At 33.8% G+C, this 20271-nt stretch overlaps 1 protein-coding gene across 6 annotated transcripts in view; it reads right to left on the reverse strand.

The window, feature by feature from the left end:
- The window catches only part of LOC150081248 (phosphatidylinositol-binding clathrin assembly protein LAP-like), a 325729-nt gene that overhangs the window by 175385 nt on the left and 130073 nt on the right, over positions 1-20271 (reverse strand). For all 6 annotated transcript variants that reach the window (XM_090379536.1, XM_090379532.1, XM_090379535.1 and 3 more), the window contains exon 6: positions 19504-19560. In XM_090379536.1, the coding sequence (XP_090235662.1) occupies positions 19504-19560 (57 nt within the window). The remainder of the gene's footprint in view (positions 1-19503; positions 19561-20271) is intronic.

The raw sequence follows: 20271 nt of genomic DNA on the forward strand, positions 1-20271 counted from the left end.
TTATACATGGGGAAATATGGTAATTAAGCATACAATGAATGTCTTGTTTTTAAAATGTTTCTTTAATCTTTTAGAACCTGAAGTATACATGTCCCTCAAACATCTTTGCCATATTTACTGAACTCAATCTCTATAAAACAATCCCAAGAGGATCAGCAGTATCATGTACTTATTTTTTTACATTTACACACATGAAAATTAAAACAAGTTTCAGGAAAACTAACCTATAAGCCTCATTTATATGTATTCTTATTTTTAAGATTGTAAACAAATAAAGATAATTACATTTTATTATAAAAAGATTATTCACATCCTTAATCACTAAAGAATCATTTTGATATTTTCCTTAAAGCCATAATTACTCTCCTAATAAGAAATTAACTTGGGTCATTAATTGTAAAAGACAATCATGTAAGCCATTTTTAAAAATAGAATACTATCAGGTAGTAGACACCTCGCTAGTTACTTTGTGTGTAAAGTTAAAACAAAAGAATTAAAATTCTTCAAATCTGAAAACTATTCATGAAAAACCGGAGCTATCAATGCCACAAAATATACAAGTCAAAAAAAAAAGTTCTACACAGCTCTCAACATTCCCTAAAATCTAAGTGTTTATACAGCATTTTAAGCATTAAAAGGCTGTATAAACTTAAGCATTAAAACTTAATACTTAACTGCTTAAGCATTAAAAGCTCTGCAGGTATCTTGTCAATTACTAGTGCTTTGTTATTGTTGGTCCATTCCAGACATTTTTTTTTTTTATGTAAACCCCAAACATGAGGTATTAGAACCTTTAGTACTGTGCTTGGGTTGCAAGTTGAGAAGACAAAAGAAGATATTTGTTGACATTGGACTTGAACTTCTATAGATTGTAATTTTCAAGAAATACGTATGAAGGAAGGTTGTTCCAGAAAACGGCAGTTGAATGAATAAACGAGGAAGATTAAAAGTTGGTTCTGTGAGTTTGAAGTTGGACAGTAAATGGATGTTGGCTGGTGGCAGCACGTGTTCGGACTGTTTTGAAAGAGAGCGGGAATTATGAAGCCAATTCAGAAGAACAGTGACCATGGAAGTATCTGTAGAGGAGGCATGCAGCAGAAACAGTATGTCTATGAGACAGCGAATGGAGAGACTGTTAAAGATGAATCATTAATTAACCTAACTGCCCTCTTCTGAATGAAATCAAGAAGCCTGAAAGAGGTTTTGGGGGAACCACCCCAGATGTGGGAACAATATTCCATGGCAGGGTGGATTTACAATTTATATAGAGTGAGCAGCTGTTTGGAAAAAAAGTAATGCCAAGAGCGAAAGAGAAAACCAAGTTTTTTTTAGACACAGAGGAGGCAATATCTGTAATGTGCTTGTGCCAAGAGATTAGAAGTAAGGGTAATCCCAAAAGACATATCATTTTGCCTAGAAATCAGAGTGTCACTAAAGATAAGCATAGGAGCAGAATAATCCTTTTTGCAAGATATAAGACAAGACTGAGTTTTAGAAGGGTTGAAATCAACTAAATTGTCTTTGCCCCACTGGAGAATTACCCGAAGATTGGCATTTAAGGAATTGGTAGCAGATTTTCGAGAAGTTGAAGCTGATTGAACAGGACAAGGTTTCTCAAAATGGAAAGTGAAATGCAATGTGCTATCATCAGCAAAACTATGGATAGGATTTCCAGTGAATGGAAGGTCATTAATATATAAGAGGAAAAGAGTGGAGGAAAGAACTGAACCTTGGGGGACACCGGCATTAGTGGAGAAGTTAGAAGACAGAGAGCAATCTACCATAACGCTCAGTGAGCGCTCAGAGAGAAGACTGGATAACCAATTACTAAAAACAATTGGCAAACCATAAGATGGAAGCTTGTTTAGAAGACCTTTATGCCAAACACGATCGAAAGCCTTTGAGATGTTAAGAGCAACTACTTGTGTTTCACCAAACCTTTCCATTGAATTAGTCCATAAATGGGTAACTAGATAGTATGAATCAGAGCTGTATTACTCAATATGTTCTACGTTGGTAATAATATTAGTAAATTGATAAGAGGAGTACAGAGGGCAGATAAAGGAGATACTGTGGTAATACTAGATAAACATGATTATATTAATAAGTTAGATTCAGTTGTATCTGATAGCTCCACTTATTGTGAAGTGGACCCGACATTGTTTACCAATTTGGTAAATCAATACAATAAAACGTTAACCACATATCGTAAAAACGACTACATTACTATGGTTCAGTTGAAGGAATTGAAGTCCAGAACATACAATATTCCTGCACTTTTTGGTCAGGTAAAATTACACAAGCCTGGATTTCCGATTCGACCTATTGTTTCCTACAGGAACTCGGCATTTTCAGCCTTAGGCACACATGTATATAACATTATAAAACCTTTTAGACAGGTTATACAATTTGGGATTAAGAATTACGATACATTATTTAATAATCTTAAGGACTGTAAACTCGGCGACAATGACAATTTATTCTCATTAGATGTTACATCATTATATACGAATGTAAACGTTGAATACACATTAGATATTATTTGGGATATGTTAAATAAAAACTCGACACCGATTAATTATACGAAGCTGCCTATAAAGGAGATTTTTCACTTAATTAAACTATTAGTTGAGGCTAACTACATCACCTTTCGAGACAAGGTGTACAAACAAATTTTTGGATTACCAATGGGTTTGAGCCTGAGTGGCTTAATGGCAGAGATCTATCTCTCAACGATTGAGCAGATACATTTGACACCTTTTCGTCCCCGTATCACATACTATGGGAGGTATTTAGACGATGTTCTAGTTATTACCGATAGTAGTACTATCCAAGATATTTTACATTCGTTTAACAATATTCATTCTAGACTCAAATTTACATTGGAAAGGGAAGATACGGATACTAAGTCATTAAACTTTCTAAATTTCACGCTTACCCGGGACTCGAACAAAATACAATTTAGCATCTATCGAAAACCCACAAACACCGGTATGCTTCTACATTATAATAGCTACCACCCGTTCACCTACAAAAGATCGATTATCTTTAATCAATTTCTAAATGCCTATAAATATTCAACGACGGATTCTGCTTTAGACTCAGAAATACAAATATTAACTAGCAGATTCTTGAACAGGGGTTATCCCATTAACACAATAAATCGAATTAGGGTACAAGCTAAGGATAGGATACAAAATACTGCACCAATCAACAATAGTAATATCAAAAAATACTTTATTTCTGTCCCATGTGTTGAACAGTGGCACAAACAGCTTAACAGATTCTTTAAAGATACCGAATTTAAAATTATAGCTAGGCCTATACGGAAGTTACACACTATACTGAACAATCGCTCGGTTCTTTCGGCGTTCGCAACACAAATTAATGATCTAGTATACAACATTTCTTGCGGTGATTGCGACTCGTCTTATCAGGGTTCCACGCGGTTTTCTCTTAATATCCGTGTAAATCAACACGAAGCCTCTGTTCGTGCTTCTCGTTCAGCAGCGTCAGAATTAGCCTTTCATGCCATTAACGAAAAACATACTTTTTTATTTAACGAGGCCAAAATACTTAACGTTCAACGTAATTATACGCGACTATTAATTGCAGAAACCGTTGAAATTAAATTACACGAGAATTCTGTTAATGTTCGGCGGCCATATTTGATCTCCGATGCGTGGACCTTTACGCGCATGCGCGAAGACACATAATCACTATTTAAGTTGCAGGTTTAGCCTGATTCGATAATTTTCATTCCTGTGAACACGACAGTCGGTCGAAAAGCATTGTCAGCTTCAGGAAGGAAAATCGTTTTGAATATTTTCGTTAGATTCTTTTAATTGTGTTAATTTGAATTTTAATTGTTTTGAATTGATTTTGAATTGTGTTAAATTGATTATTTAATTATTTATATTTCACTTTAATTATTTATATTTTACTTTAATGTACCGGTAAGTTGTCGATTTTTTCGTTTTAATTTCTGGAGGGTATCATACGGAAGTGTTCCACGTACTATATTGAGGTAACTCCTCTTATCAATTTACTAATAAATGGGTAACATAAGCCAGAATATCACCAGTGGATCGACACTGATGGAATCCATACTGGCGATTGTTGATCAGATGGAAGTTTTCTAGGTAGTTTAAGAGTTGGCAGTTAATTGATTTCTCCATTACTTCAGAAATGAGTAGAAGTAATTGCAATGGGACAATAACTGGATAGGAGGGATTTGTCACCCTTTTTAGGAATTGGCTGGATATGAGCAAATTTCCAAGCAGAAGGGAAAAACACCTTTGGAATAAGAAAGTGAAAAAGGCAGCAAAGAATAGGAGTAAGTTCAGGAGCACAGGTTTGAGAACAAGTGGAGAAATACCATCGGGACCTGGAACTTTCTTAGCATCAAGATTCGTCAAAATCCTTCTGACATCCTTTTGAAGGAAGACCACAGGAGGCACTGAATGGAGCATGTTGGGAATGGTGGGAGGTGTTTTACCAAGACCATTAATACATGAGTTGGAAAAAAAAAATGGGATGCTAGCAGGTCAGCTTTATCCTTGGCTGAAGTGACAACAGAACCATCTGGTTTGGACAGAGGTGGGAGCAGAGATGGGCAAAAGTTGCAGCTTTGGCAAGAGACCAGAATGCTCTGCTACCATTAGAGCAAGAAGCAAGTTTTCTACTCTTAGCCTGTTGAAACTCTAGTTTGGACTAATTAATAACTGCTTTACAATTGTTGTGAGCTTTGGTGTATGGAGAAAATGAAACTGAATTAGAAACAAGCCAATTACGATAAGCAACATTCTTCTCTTGAACAGCCTTAGCACATTTATTGGAAAACCAAGGTTTAGATAAAGGACGAGATTTTAAAGTGGAGTGTGGGATAAAGGATTCCATTCCTGCAAGAATAATTTCACTCACACGATCTGAAACAGTAATCCGACCAAGGAAAAGAAGTCTCGCAGGTCATCCCATTTTGCATTCTTGTAATGCCAAACAACACGAGGTTGGGAATAGCCATGAGATAAAGGTTCCATTGGAGAAGAGACGATCACCAAGTTGTGATCTGAAGTGCCTAAAGGACCTCTCACTTCGACCATGTACTTAGAAGGGTTGTTTGTGAGAAAAAGATCAAGCGTATTGGCTGTATTATTAGGATTGTCTAGTATTTTTGTAGGTAAATGAACAATCTGTGCAAAAGCCTAGAACAATCTAGGCTTTTGCACAGATTGCAAAAGCCTCACCATCTCAACCAGCTGGAGTTGAACATTAAAATCACCAAGGAAAATTACCTCACTGTTAGGAAAGTTGGACTGGAGAAAGTCAAGTTGCAAAGAGAGGAAGTCAAAGAGCTCCAAGTGATTAGTGGAGTTGGGAGAACGGTAGAGACAACAGATGAATTTGACCCAATGAGGTAGAGAGATTTTAAGCCAGAGAAGATCAAAAAGAGGAGATTCCAAATTGCCAAGTCTGACAGGGAATATCAGAATGGACATATGCACAAGTACCACCTTTAAGGTGAAAGGAATCATACAGCAAATAATTTGGGCATCTGAGATGATGCAGTAGTTGAATCAACCAATAACTGAGATTCTGTCAGAAAAAGTACAGGGGGTTTGGCAGACTGCAAGTGGAAATGGACGTCGTTGAGATTAGAATTGAGACCATGTATATTTGTGAAATGAATTAGGAAGTGCATCCCAACGTGCCTTTAATTCAGATCAATTTGTCTTTGGAGTTGAAGCCTTTGGGGGGGGGGGTCTACCCTACATGATCTAAATACAGTTGTGGAAAACCCTGCATGGGTACTTATTTTGAAAGGAACACTTAATGAGAAACTCCGGTGATGTTACTTGATGCCAAACAAGCAGGACTACACTGAAGGTTTATAACTGCAGTATCTACAAACAAGCCATTTATAAGCAATGAAGAAATTCTTCTGCAATTTCTTAGTTGCTTAAATTATTTATATATATATATAGAGCGAGAGAGAGAGAGAGAGAGAGAGGGGGAGGGAATATGTGTGAGTAGGAAATGCAACAAAAGGAGAAACAGGAATTGCACCTGAATGCACAAAGCTGCAAAGACAGGTTACAAAAATAATGATAAAATTAAAAGTAATTAATAAAAAAAAAAATACAAAAAGATGGAGAAGTAAATAACACAAGGTGCTGAGCCTAATAGAAGGAAAGTAAGAAAGAGAAGAGAATGAGAAATTAAAATGTTAAGAACCTAAAAAAAATAATTATATAGAATTAAAGGCCAAATTAACAAGCCAATCACATGTATATGAGCTGAAAGAAAAAAGAAATTAATAAATGTTAAATAATAATGAGCATCAAAACGAGGGTAGTAGGAAAGATAAATAGGGAAAAAACCTTTTGATGCAAGCTAAATAAAATTGGTACATAGATCATGTATTTCATCAGGGTACTAAACCTGATCATGTACCAAAACACTGCATTTCTATACAAACTTATGTTGATGGAGGAAAGATTAAAATATAACAAAAAAGGGGGGGGGGGGGGGGTAAAACCTCCAAAAACAAAAAAGGTAGCCTCAATGCGGTATATGTAATTATATTAAATTAAATTAAAGCAAATTAAAGTATAAAAGCCTTATTTTCATGTACCTTAAAAGTATAAAATGTAATGTAAATTCTGAATCGTCTAAAGGACGAAAAGTTTTGAAAAAGACGAAAAGGTGATTTTATGTATTATAAAAGAAACAGGCAGTGGTATAGAAATGGGAAATAATGCAGGGTAAGGGAGGGAAAAAGGTAAAAAAATACAGGAGGCAAAAATAGCAAGAATGGGAAAGGTCCAAATCACCCTTGTATTGCACTAATAGTTCAACAGACTGAAGAAAGAAGAATAGAAAGTAGAAAGATGAAAAGAAAAGGAAAAGAGTAAAGGATACTAGGCAAGCTAGGTGTGTAAATACCCAACCTCTTAAAGAGGGCTTAGGCTGTGAGTGTTAGTAGAAGTAGAAACTAATACCACTAGCCTGTGTTATATTTTAGAATGCACAAAAGATACAATGCCATAAAAGCCGAAAAGTAAATAAAAATAGTGAATAGAAGAAAACAATTAAATACCTGTTAAGTTATGTAACATCAAAGTCAGCCAAAATGTATTACATTAGAAATAAAATATTTCATCAAGGTGAGTAAGTTAAAATGGAATATAAACAGAAGGAGAGCCATGATGACTATGGAGTTGCTTAGTAGAGAGCTACACGAAAAGGACATAGAAGCCCTCTTTAGTTGAGATAACTCAAAAAAAAAAAGTGAACTGGAGAAAAATGCTGAAAGAAATGTCAGAGAGCAACATGTCATAGATGATAGCAGAGCAAATGGAATACCATTACGATTGTAAATGATTATTAAAATATTTTCTTTCTAATGTAATACATTTTGGCCAACTTTGATGTTACATAACTTAACAGGTATTTAATTGTTTTCTCCTATTTACTATTTTCTAGTTTTTGGCATTCTAAAATAACACAAGCTAGTGGTATTAGTTTCTACTTACACTGTCACAGACAAGGCCTTCTCTAAGAGGTTGGGTATTTACACACTTAGCTTGCCTGGTATCCTTTAAACTCTTTTGCTTTTCTTTTCACTTTCTCCTGTCCATTGAACTATTAGTGCAATACGAGGGCGATTTGGACCTTCCTACTTTTCTCATTCTTGCTATTTTCGCCTCCTTTATTTTTATTACCTTTTTCCCTCCCTTACCCTGCATTAGTTCCATACCACTGCCTGTTACTTTTATAATACATAAAATCAGCTTTGTCTTTTTCAAAACACTTTTCAAATAATTTTTTCAAAACTCTGTCCTTTAGGCAATTAAGAATTACATTACATTTTATACTTTTAAGGCATGTACATTAAAATAAGGCTTTTACACTTTAATTTAATTACATACACTGCATTGGGGCTACCTTACTTTTGAGGGGGTTTTTTGTTATATTTTAATCTTTCCTCCATCAACATAAGTTTATATAGAAACTGTTTTGGTACATGATCAGGTGTGGTCCCCTGATGAAATACCTGATCTATGTACCAATTTTATTTAGTTTGCATCAAAAGGTTTTTTCCCTATTGACCTTTCCTACCACCTCACATTTTGATGCTCATTATTATTTAACATTTATTAAATTCTTCTTTCTCTTTCAGCTCATGTACATATGATTGGCTTGTTAATTCAGCCTTTAATTCTATAAAAAAATTTTTAGGTTCTTAGTTCTTTTAATTTCTCATTCTCTTCCTTACTTTCCTTATATTAGGCTCGGCACCTTGTGTTATTTACTTCTCCATCTTTTTGGATTTTTTATTAATTACTTTTAATTTTATTGCTTTTTATATATATATATAAAAAATATAGAAAATTAATAAATAACTCATGTAAAGTTAACTAAACAAGAACTAATTAATGCCATCTATACATATCTAGATAGAACATTACATCAGTCTTATTATATATTTTTTGTATAGTTTAAGTTATGGCTTGAGCTATGGTTTAAGTTAAAGTTATGGCTATTATAGGGTTAAGTAGCTACCAGCTTATCCTATATGAAATATATCTTACCTATTTTACTAATTGTACTTAAACTATACAAAAAAAAAAATAAATAAATATATATACACAAAGGGTACTAGGAAAGTTTTGCAATATGACACAACAATGAATCACAGGAAGCTGCTTGTTGAGACATGTTCATACATGCATAGTAGCCGCCACGCCAAGTCGATGGGCTCAGTTATTCATTAGTAGTGAGAGTGTAAAGTGCTTGCGATGGCATCGTGGTCACGAAATGAGATAAGGACAGTTTTGCGGTATAATTTCGTGCGTGGTTTAACCATAGACCAGTGCTTAGAAGAAATGACTCTTGCACTAGATGATTGTCCACATCGTACAAAGATATTCAGGTGGTATAGAGAATTCCAAAGGGGAAATTTCACTCTGGAGGATTCTGAGAGGCCGGGAAGGCCACGAACGTCAGTTACGGAGGAAAAAACGTTACTGCTGTGAGGAAAATGCTTGACGAAAACAGGCGAGTGACCTACCAACAGATAGAGGATACTTTGGGCCTAAATGCACCAGCAATTCGTTCGATTCTGCAAGATCACTTGCACATGAAGAAACTTTGTTCTCTCTGGGTGCTGCATCAACTGACTGAAGAGCAGATGACACGACGTGTGACTTGGTGACGGGAGATGTTAAAAAAGTTTGATAAGGGACAATCTCGGTATGTGAACAACATCATGACAGGTGACGAGACTTGGCTGTACTATTACGATCTGCCGACCAAGGCTCAAAACAAAGTTTGGGTCTTTGATGATGACGACACACCCGTAATTGTCAGAAAATCCCGATCTGTAAAGAAGAAAATGATAGCTGTATTTTTCAAATCGAGTGGAATTGTGGAACGTGTCGTTTTGGACACGCAGAAGACAGTCACAGCTAAGTGGTATACTGAACAATGCCTGCCTAAAGTCATTGGATCTATGAAGAACCTGTGGCCAAAGTCAAGAATGGACACCTGGTACCTCCATCACGATAATGCTCCAGCTAACCGCACCAAAGCCTGCACCGAATATTTGACCACGACAGGACTGAAACTTCTCGAGCACCCTCCCTACAGTCCAGACCTTGCTCCCTGCGACTTTGCACTGTTCCCGCATGTGAAAATGAAGCTAAAAGGGAGGCGGTTTTCCAGTGATGAGGACCTTCTACGGGCTTGGGACAACAAGTGTGCTTTACTCCCTAGTGAAACTCGGCAGAACTGGTTTAAAGATTGGTTTCGGAGGATGGAGAGGTGTATTGAATGTAGAGGAAATTACTTTGAAAAAATTAAATAAACAAAGCTGTATTGCAAAACTTTCCTAGTACCCTTTGTATATCAATAACATTTAAAATAGTTGGAAACGGAATATTTCATAATAAAAATAAAAAGGGTACAGCATACATCAGAAGCAGAAAAAAAAAAGCATATTCCTCTACACGATGCTTGAAATATAACCATACAAATAAATTCGAATAAGAATTAAAATAAAATAATGCCAGCAGTACAGCAAGACAAAAGCGAAAAAAGTAGAAATTAAACCAAACCAAGCAAGGAGGGAAGAGAGGTAACAAGAGTAAAAATATTGCAGCAAAAACTAAAATAATTTAGAAAATCTAAATGTACGAATAATAATTCGTTGAATTTTAAAAGCCAATTAAATAGAAATTTAATTGTGCCCCTCTGATGGGCACCAGGTCCAAATTTATGCGAAATATCACCAACAGAGATGTAAACAACTACAATAAAACAAAACAAAAAATAGACTGACCATTAACGCCCCATCTCAAGAGAGGACCACAAACACTAGACAAATCGCCACAAAGGAGATCTTAACCAGTTTATATAGACAAATAATGAACTATGGATGGCAGCACAGGCACAGCATTAGCAATTCGCCCACTACTATCATGTAATATAATTATACATATATTTGAATAACGTTTAAAATAGTTGGAAACAGAATATTTCATAATAAAAATAATAAAAAGGGTACAGCATTTTTTTTTGGTTTATTTTTTGTCTTATTTTTTCAGTCTATTTTTTGGTTTGTTTTATTGTAGTGGTTTACATCTTTGTTGGCGATATTTCACATAAATTTGGACCTGGTGCCCATCAGAGGAGGCACCGTTAAATTTCTATTTAATTGGATTTTAAAATTCAATGAATTATTCTTACATTTAGATTTTCTAAATTATTTTAGAGAGTTTCTGCTGCAATATTTTTACTCTTACCTCTCTTCCCTCCCTGATTGGTTTGGTTTAATTTAGTCTTTTTTTGCTCTTATCTTGCCATACTGCTGGCATTATTTTATTTTATGGTTATATGAGTAATATGGAAAGAAAGTTAATAAATTGTAACAAGCTGTAACTAATACTTATGGGTCAATGCAGTTGCTAGAGCAATTATGCATTATAACCATACTGTGTATAAAATATTTTGTATAATATTGAAGATAATAATATAGAAGGTAATTCAAGCAGACAATACCAAGCAGGATTTAAAGAAATGCAAGGGATATAAAATATATATATATATAACTTATAGTTGTCTACCCACAATCTAGATGACCAACTGGGAGGCCAACCACCCAGACTGAATGCAAAGAACAAGTTCTCAGTTTCTGTAATGATCAATAAAATATAAAAAGTCAAGAGATTAAGTAATTTGAATCTAAACCAATTAAAGGTAGTTAAATTTTAGAATCAAAAGGAAGATATTATAAATGTAAGCATATATTGAACATAGTTGACCCGACAGAGAACGTAATTTAATAATTAAAATAAGAATAAATGTAAAGTATAAGGCATATCTACCGTATCCAGGACATAATGTAGTAACAACAATGTCGTTATGAAATAACAATCCATCTGGTGAGTGAATATATGTAGTGACCCCTATGTGATGGCTTTGGTAAAAATAAATAAATAATTAAAGTTAAGTTAACAAAGAGAAACATGCAGATAGTAAGAAGAATAAAAACTAATAGAGTAGGAATAATAGAACCTGAACTCCACAAGGGCAAAAATATAGTAGTACAAATAAGAAATAGTTTCTCCTACATCCTCGGATTACCCTAATAATTTCGGAGAAATAAGAACAAAGTGTAGGACAGCTTAAAGACAATACAAGATAAGTTGTAGCTCGGGCATGCCCGCGATCGCAAACCCGTTCCTATAGTAGGACCCTGAGCTGAATTTGCATGTCACCTTAGCATGAACTTAAGTATATACAGTGTTATTATAAAATAAGATAAGATAAAATAACAAAATAAATTATATACTATAATTTGCAGGCCAGTGGGTACAAGTTTTCTACGCCATAAGACACCAAGAAAGCAAAGTGTATCCTATGTACATAATATACATGGCTCTAAATCCATAATTATATTGAAGCAATGGGTTCAGAAAATTTTTGAAATTAATTATATTTATCACCTTTCTGAAGTGGTAATTCAGTTAAGCAATAGGGAAATTATTATTTATCAATTTATTGTACAATGCTATTATGTTTGCTGAACAGGTTGTGTTTTTATTGCAAATAGAAGCAATCCTCAGGCATTGGGATAAAATGATATTAGCATGCACTGATTTCAATATTAGATCTCCAGTTTGTAAGGCAGACTACATTGAAATTAAATGCGTCTCTTATTATATACACTTACATCTATATTATTATGGAATATTTCTATACGAAGATCCAGGTAATTTGCTATTGTATCAGAACTGTTAGTTTTTTCCAATACAAGTTCTTCTGGATATAATTAGCTGTAATCCTGAATGAAATGCAACACACAGATCATCTACATATCTGAACATCAGTACGTTATTTTGTAATGTTCTTTCTGTAGAATACAGATAGAGGTTTGCAATTATGCAGGATGCTGGACTTCCCATAGGGATGCCATTCACTTGTAAGTATAACGAAGTTTCATCATATACATAATTCTTAAATTAACAAATTTATTAGAGTATCCCAGCAGGTTAAATCAAACTTTATAGCATTTATGTTCCAAATATAGTTTCTGGAGAACATCTTTTAAATTGTTGAGATTGATACTAGTGAATAAACAGTTAAAGTCAGATGTTTGTATTTGCTGAATATTGTTATTTTTTATTGCATTTATAATCGGTAAATTGTTATTTATTATAATAGTTTTATTTACATTTAATATAGTTTTAAGTAACTTTTCTAATGTTTTTCCTGTAATTTTAGCATAACTATCTACATGTTATGATTCTAAATGTAATAGGTGATTTATGAAATTTGGGTATAACATATATAAATGGATATTTTAGGCTATTGTACTTTAATTTTTTTTATGCAATGCTATTAAGTTTTTTTGATTATTACATTAGGGGAAGATGCTATGTATTTATATGTACTACTACTAGACTGCAGTTCATTTTTAATCATTTCTATGTAATATGGCTTACATAATTGCAAGCAGCTTTGTCAACTGGAGTAATTACAAAAAATGTTTGTATTTCTTTGAGCTGCTTATTTATTAATTTTGTATTTAGATTATCTGGTATGAATTTCAATTGATTATATTTGTTAAATATGATATTTAGCATTGTGAACAGCCACATGTGTTACCTCAACCGGTATGTTATATATCTGTATGCAGATCTTATGCAGTATTTTAATAAATCTAGATATAAGTTTTTTCAAAGTTGATTTATTAACAGGTAGATTAGGTCAAAACTTAAACTGAGTGATAAAATATCTCTGATCTCGGGATTATATCTAAATCGCCGGTTATAATGTGGTTATGGTTAGGATCTACGTATCTAAGAAATGAAGGCTTGTGTCAAACACATATCCTGTCCAATGTTAATATTGTGAAGGTTTGTAGCTATTATTTTATGGTTACATGCTTTAAGACCAAATGGTTTAGCATATCTAAATCTGATATTAATATGTAAGTTATTAATAGGTAGCAAGTCATTACTAAATTAATAGTAATATGTATATCCAAATTATCCATAATTTTATTTTGAAAATATAAGACAAGGACAGTTTTCTGGTTGCTTGTTAATATTCAAAATATTAATTCTGAATTTAACAATGTCTAGTATAATGTGCATAAGGTGAGAAGATCCAAATACATAATTATTGGCTTTCCTGCTTAGGGCTTTGAGTGCACTAAGTTTAATGCTGAAGAGTGCATTATGTATTTTACCAATGTTTATAGGATCGTTGTCCCAAATTTTAAATAAATATGAAATCCCCTAGCTGTTCTCGGTTGCTCTTAAATGTTTTGGATTTACTATATTTTCTTTTGCATTCAGATTTATGAAGTTTAGCAATTTGAAACATATTATAAACACAAATGTCTTTCAAATTATTAGTCATATTTTTGATTAAATCTTTTATTCAGTCCATATGGATATAGTGTTTTATATTGTAACATGCTAATTTCTTCTTGCAGTAATCTTTTACTTGTGTTAATAATTTCATGAAATATTACCAAAATTATGTTTTTGGAAATGTCTAAATTCAATATCATATTCAAGATTACCTGTTTTCTTACTAAACTTGTTATTGTAAGTATTAATGTCTGAACGATGTAGATTCATTCTGATATGTAAATTATTACTGGTTTGACCAATATATTTAACATTGCAAGTACGACAAGTGATCTCATATATATATATAAACATTCATTTTACAAAATATTTGCACATTTATATTAATTGTAACATGATTTGGATGCATATAAGGACAAATAAGACATAATTTGTTATTACAACGTTGAAATTTAAGAAATGGATCTCAGATATTAGAGCCAGAAGCATTACATGCTAGATTGCTCTGTGAAGTATGTGTTATTTGTGTATGTGTCAGTGTATTAACATAGTTAGGAGCACTATCCAGAGCAGAAATAGTTTCCATGGTCAAATTTAGTCTACTCTGCATGCTAATATCAGTTTATCCCAATGCCTGAGGATTAACTTCTATCTGCAATAAAAACAACCTGTTCAGCAAACATAATAGCATTGTACAATAAGTTGATAAATAATAATTTCCCTAGCATTTATCTGAAATACCACTTCAGAAAGGCAATAAATATAATTTCAAAAATTTATTTTCTGAACCCATTGCTTCAATATAATTACCATAATTACAGATTTAGAGCCATGTATATTATGTACATAGAATACACATTGCTTTCTTGGTGTCTTACGGCGTAGAAAACTTGTACCCACCGGCCTGTAAATTATAGTGTATAATTTATTTTATCTTATAATTACACTGTATATACAGTAAACCGTACAGTTACATTACATTCCTGAGAAATGCCGCAAATACCAAAAACGCGAATACCGAGTTATGGCTCCCATAGTAATAAAGGGGTCCTCCGTTCAAAAGTATGAAATATATAAGGAAAACTAGTCTAAAGTTTTGTTTATGTATGTATTATATGTACATAGTGAAATGCAAGCATAAGGCATCGAAATGAAAATAAGAAACAATTTAATATTAAATGTAATATTTATTAGAAATTTCAAACAAATCTTTCAATCCATCATCTTTGCTAGGTAAAAAACTTATCCCGCCAGTAATATCACCACTTTCACTAAAGTGTTGATAAAGGAGTTTTGCCTTTTCACAAATGATGAGTGAACTTAACGGAATTTTATTTTGAGTTCGGTCTTCTATCCACAGATTTAAAACTTTTTCCAATTTAACATCATGAGTTACAGGGGAAATTTTTGAAGCAATTAGCGTGTTTTCACTGACACTACGGCAGATTTTTTCTTCCAATTTCTTGATTGATCGTACCGCTGACTCATTGATTTTATAATGTTTTGCCACTGAGGAGACACTTTCACCATTAGAAATTGTCTAATAACTCAATTTTATTCACTAATGTCAATCACCTTCTTTGATATTTTCACATTTCCCTTGTTATTCGTAGCCATATTTTTGTACGGGTTAGAAAGAACTTGTCCAAATAAAGTCACTTTCTTCCATTAGCACACTCGAAAAAGTCTGTTTTACACTGCAAAACAGTAGATTTATCACTTTTGTAATCATATCAATTTACAAAAAGAAATTTAATTTAATTTAAAAGCAAACTACAAAACCTTCCATGACAAGCGCATAACACATACTGAACAAGGATTAGCGAGAAACATCCACATGTGATTTTGTCGCCCCTCTCCCCCCACTGAGCTGTTATTTGGTTTTTTTAGGAGCATTAGCAATAAGGCCATATTGCTCCGGGAATATGCAGTGGTCATTCACTGACCTTTCCACATCCTCCACATTTGGTGGTGACGGGCTCGAACACTGGTCTAATCAAGAAGCGAGTGCTACGCACTGCTGCTCCTTCCCACCTGGCTACGGAGGTGCCCACCCACTGAGTGCTGTTTTGACCGGGAAAGATAATTTTAGCCACGCCCATGTTTTTTTATGGTGGAAAATGTTCAGTGCTTTAAAATTCATTTTTTTAGGTTTCATTTTATATGAAATCAGCGACTGCAAATACAGATACCTCAAATAGCAGGGGTTTACTGTACTTAAGTTCATGCTAAGGTGACATGCAAATTCAGCTCAGGGTCCTACTATAGGAACGGGTTTGCGATCCCGGACATACCCGAGCTACAACTTACCTTGTATTGTCTTTAATCTGTCCTACTTTCTTATTTCTGCAAAATTATTAGGGTAATCCGAGGATGTAGGAGAAACTTTCTTATTTGTACTACTATATTTTCGCCTTTATGGAGATCAGTTTCTATTATTCCTACTCTATTAATTTTTATTCTTCTTACTATCTGCATGTTTCTCTTTGTGTTAACTTAACTTTATTTATTTACTTTTACAAAAGCCATCACATAGGGGTCACTACATATATATTCACTCACTAGATGGATTGTTATTTCATGACGACTATTGTTGTTACCACATTATGTCCTGGATACGGTAGATATGACTTATACTTTACATTTATTCTTATTTTAATTATTAAATTACGTTCTCTGTCGGGTCAACTATGTTCAATATATGCTTACATTTATAATATCTTCCTTTTGATTCTAAAATTTAACTACCTTTAATTGGTTTAGATTCAAATTACTCAATCTCTTGACTTTTTATATTTTACTGATCATTACAGAAACTGAGAACTTCTTGTTCTTTGCCTTCAGTCTGGGTGGTTGGCCCCCAGTTGAAGTCATCTAGATTGTGGGTAGACAACGATAAGTTATGTGTGTGTGTGTGTGTATATATATATATATATATATATATATATATATATATATATATATTTTTTTTTTATTTATATCCCTTGCATTTCTTTAAATCCTGCTTGGTATTGTCTGCTTGAATTACCTTCTATATTATTATCTTCAATATTATACAAAATATTTTTTTATTTTTTATGAAAACCCCAAACACGAAAGGTATCAAAACCTATAGTACTTAGTACCGTGCATGGGTTGAAGGAGAAGTATGGGGGGGCGGAAACTTTGCTCTAGAGACTAAACATGGGTTTCACCACTTCAAGCCTCCAATAAGCAAAGTGGTGGTATTTCACCGGTTGATGAAAGTCATCTACCACCTTAGATGTGTGTGTGTGTGTCCAATGCCTGGCTCCTATATTGAGGAACTTTTACTTTAGTAAACGGCCTCTAAATAATGTGCATACTATTTCTCCTTCACCTCCAAAAAAAAAAAAAAATTTCAGGTCTAATTTCATCTACTCCTGATGCCTTACCAAACTTAATATTTCCCCTGATCTTTTTTACCTCAATAGTATTCAAAATTTTTCCCATTTTAATCTCTTCTTCAATGAGATCTTGATCTCCTTTTAGCAAATCAAATATTTATTCCATGCTTTTATTATGTCTTTTGTTTTAAAATTCTCTTCCAAATGCCAAAACATTTTTTAGCACTTGGTTAAAAAATGTTTAATTTATTTCTCACAAATAACTGAAGTACACATATGGGACTGCTTTCAGTCTAACTGCCAATTAGTTCTGAATGTTTTCAGAAGATGGCAGCACAATGCAGTATGTCACATTGATTGCATCACCCTAAACAGAACCTTGAGCAATACTTGCTCAAGGTTCTGCAGTGAATGGATCTTGCTTTTCCTCAACTGTCACAATGGATGAGATAGGGAGTTCCACTTCAATTCAGAAATATAACGTCAGTCTACTCAATGGGAGCATACCGATTCACCACTGCCCAAAAAGTACCGTGTTTCTGAAAGAGAAGAGAAAATGATGGTTGTGAGTTTTCTGTTACTGTAGTTCCTTGGGAACTACAGTAACAGAACTTCAAGGTTATCCCACATCTTCCATACTCACCTCTTTTGGTTGTTTCCAAAAATGAAGGATGCTCTTCACAGCAGAAGATTTCCTAGCTGACAAGCAACTGCATTTACCAGTGGGCCATACCTACCTCCAGAGAATGCTTTGCTATGGTCTTCACAGCTTGGAAAAATAGGTGAAAAAAAAAAAAAAAAAAAAAAAGTGTGCAGATTCTAAGAGATTATGTTGAAAAGTGAAGCAGTAGAACTTTTGTATCTTGTGTACCTTATGAGAAATAAATTTGAAGACCTTATAACTTGAATGCACTGTGTGTGTGCACCAATACAGTTTTACTCACTAAAACCCCCTATTTCTTCTAATTATCTCTTTAAAGTATTGAGTACCACAGAATACCAAATTTCCTGCCTCTATAGACCCTCCCTTCCCATGTACCTCTTTTGCAGCTTCAACTAACGTGCTCTTAATTTTTCCATGGTTCATATAAAGTTCTTAGCATCAAGAATGTCATTTAATTTGTGCAAGCTTTGCTCTCAGATTTGATTTGCCAAATCTAAGAGGTAATTTTTGTCCGTTTCAGCATTTTTTTTTATCTGTCTTATTTTTGGCACACTAAACAGCATCTTTAATTTATTTGGTATGACAGTTATTTCCAATCTAAAAATTCTCTATTACAGTTGTATTTAACTAGTTGACCAGTTCTAGTTATGTGCCCTCTACATAAACTTTTAGCTGACTTTATGCTGAAATACTTTGTAGTTAAGGGTGCATGGCTCACACAAGATTCTAGTAGCCTTTTGCCATTGTTAGGTTTAATGTATTCTCAAATTTTCCAAAAATTTCTGCCAATATAAATGCCATTCCTTATCACAGAATTTAAATCTGCAACCAACACTATTCTTTGTCATTAGTGTCTACTGCTCTTTTCTATGATATTAAAAAAAAATGTTTCATGTTTTGAGCCTTTGGCTGGGTCATGCCCACAAAAATTACCACCCAATCTTAAATTGAGACAATACACAACTACTGGATAATGCTTCCTGCCAATTGAATTTTTTTCCAAACTATTATTGCATCTTACTTGCAGAAGAAATTTATATATTTTTTTCTTAACTGCAGCTCAGCTACAGTCATCACCTTAGATTCTCTGATACTTGCCATTCTGATATCAGATAGACCTAGTTCTGCTAACTTTACTTCTTCACCATTTAAGCTTTTGATCTTGAAAGCACCCATCTTGTTGGTTGTTTTCATGCCATAGTTACTACTGGTTCCCTCATAAGCAGAACAGGAGCCTTGTTGACCACAGCAATGTTTAAAAAAATAAGTCTCAACTGCTTTCTCCTACCATGGCAATAATGTAATTTGATCAACTTATTCCAATACTAGAAACTCATCCTCATTTATTCAATAGCAATATAGCTGGACCCATACTAAGAAGTTACACTACAAGAGGGAGGGGTGAGTGAAAAATAAATCCAAATCCCAGTCAGCTTCTCACAAACCTCTCAGATGTGGGTGGAGGGGGTCCTGATGGTTAGACAGCCTCAGAACCTTCACTACATATAATTTAAAAAATATATATTATGTGTGAAAACATTCAATGACATTAAGCTTTTATATAAACAATCAAAAATGGAAAATAACTTACATCAAATTCCAACAGTGCATCTAACTGACTTTGTAAAATTGGTAGTGTTTTAAGAAGCTAAAAAAAGAAAGTTCCACAAAGTTAGATATCACTGTTCAGCAACCTACTAGTACTTATAAAGTCATTCAAATGAAAACTACAACAGTTAAGTTGTATTTCACTTAACAAGGAAATTATGCATCTCAATCTACAATGTAGCCCATTACATTTGACACTTCAACACTGCACTAATACCTAGATTTCTCTGAGAAAAGTTTTATAGTTGAAGTTGAACTCAATTGTGCATGGTAGATGTACAAAGAGGATGTCCCTTCATCTGAAGAGAAGTGATATCCTCTTAGTGCATCTTTTAGTGGCCAAAAAGTTAATCTCATGGAGCTAAGTCTAGCTCCATGAGATTAACGAAGGAGCCTGTACTGATGCCACTCTGAACTTTGGTCTTTATTTGTTATTTGGTGTGCAACAGTGCACCCAGGATTCACCTCCTGGTCACCATACATTTTAAGAAACAAGTCTCCTTTGTGCTCCTTGTTAACGATAGATGTGCTGAATCAACGCCAATCTTGCATGCCAATTTCTGCAATTGGCATGCATATGTTTCCTCATAAGTTTACTGTCACAACACAATGTGTTTATCCTGGTTGAGGAGAATTTTCACTTTCAATACCAGCCTTAAATTTATTCACCTGCTCATAGACTTCCCATTGACTTGTGCAAAATTTGCCATACTGAACCAACAATCTGATAAATTTCTAGTTTTAATTTTTC

The sequence above is a fragment of the Mastigoproctus giganteus genome, chromosome 8 (assembly GCF_048544385.1).
Source record: "Mastigoproctus giganteus isolate SK-2022 chromosome 8, ASM4854438v1, whole genome shotgun sequence".
Classification (NCBI taxonomy): domain Eukaryota; kingdom Metazoa; phylum Arthropoda; class Arachnida; order Uropygi; family Thelyphonidae; genus Mastigoproctus; species Mastigoproctus giganteus.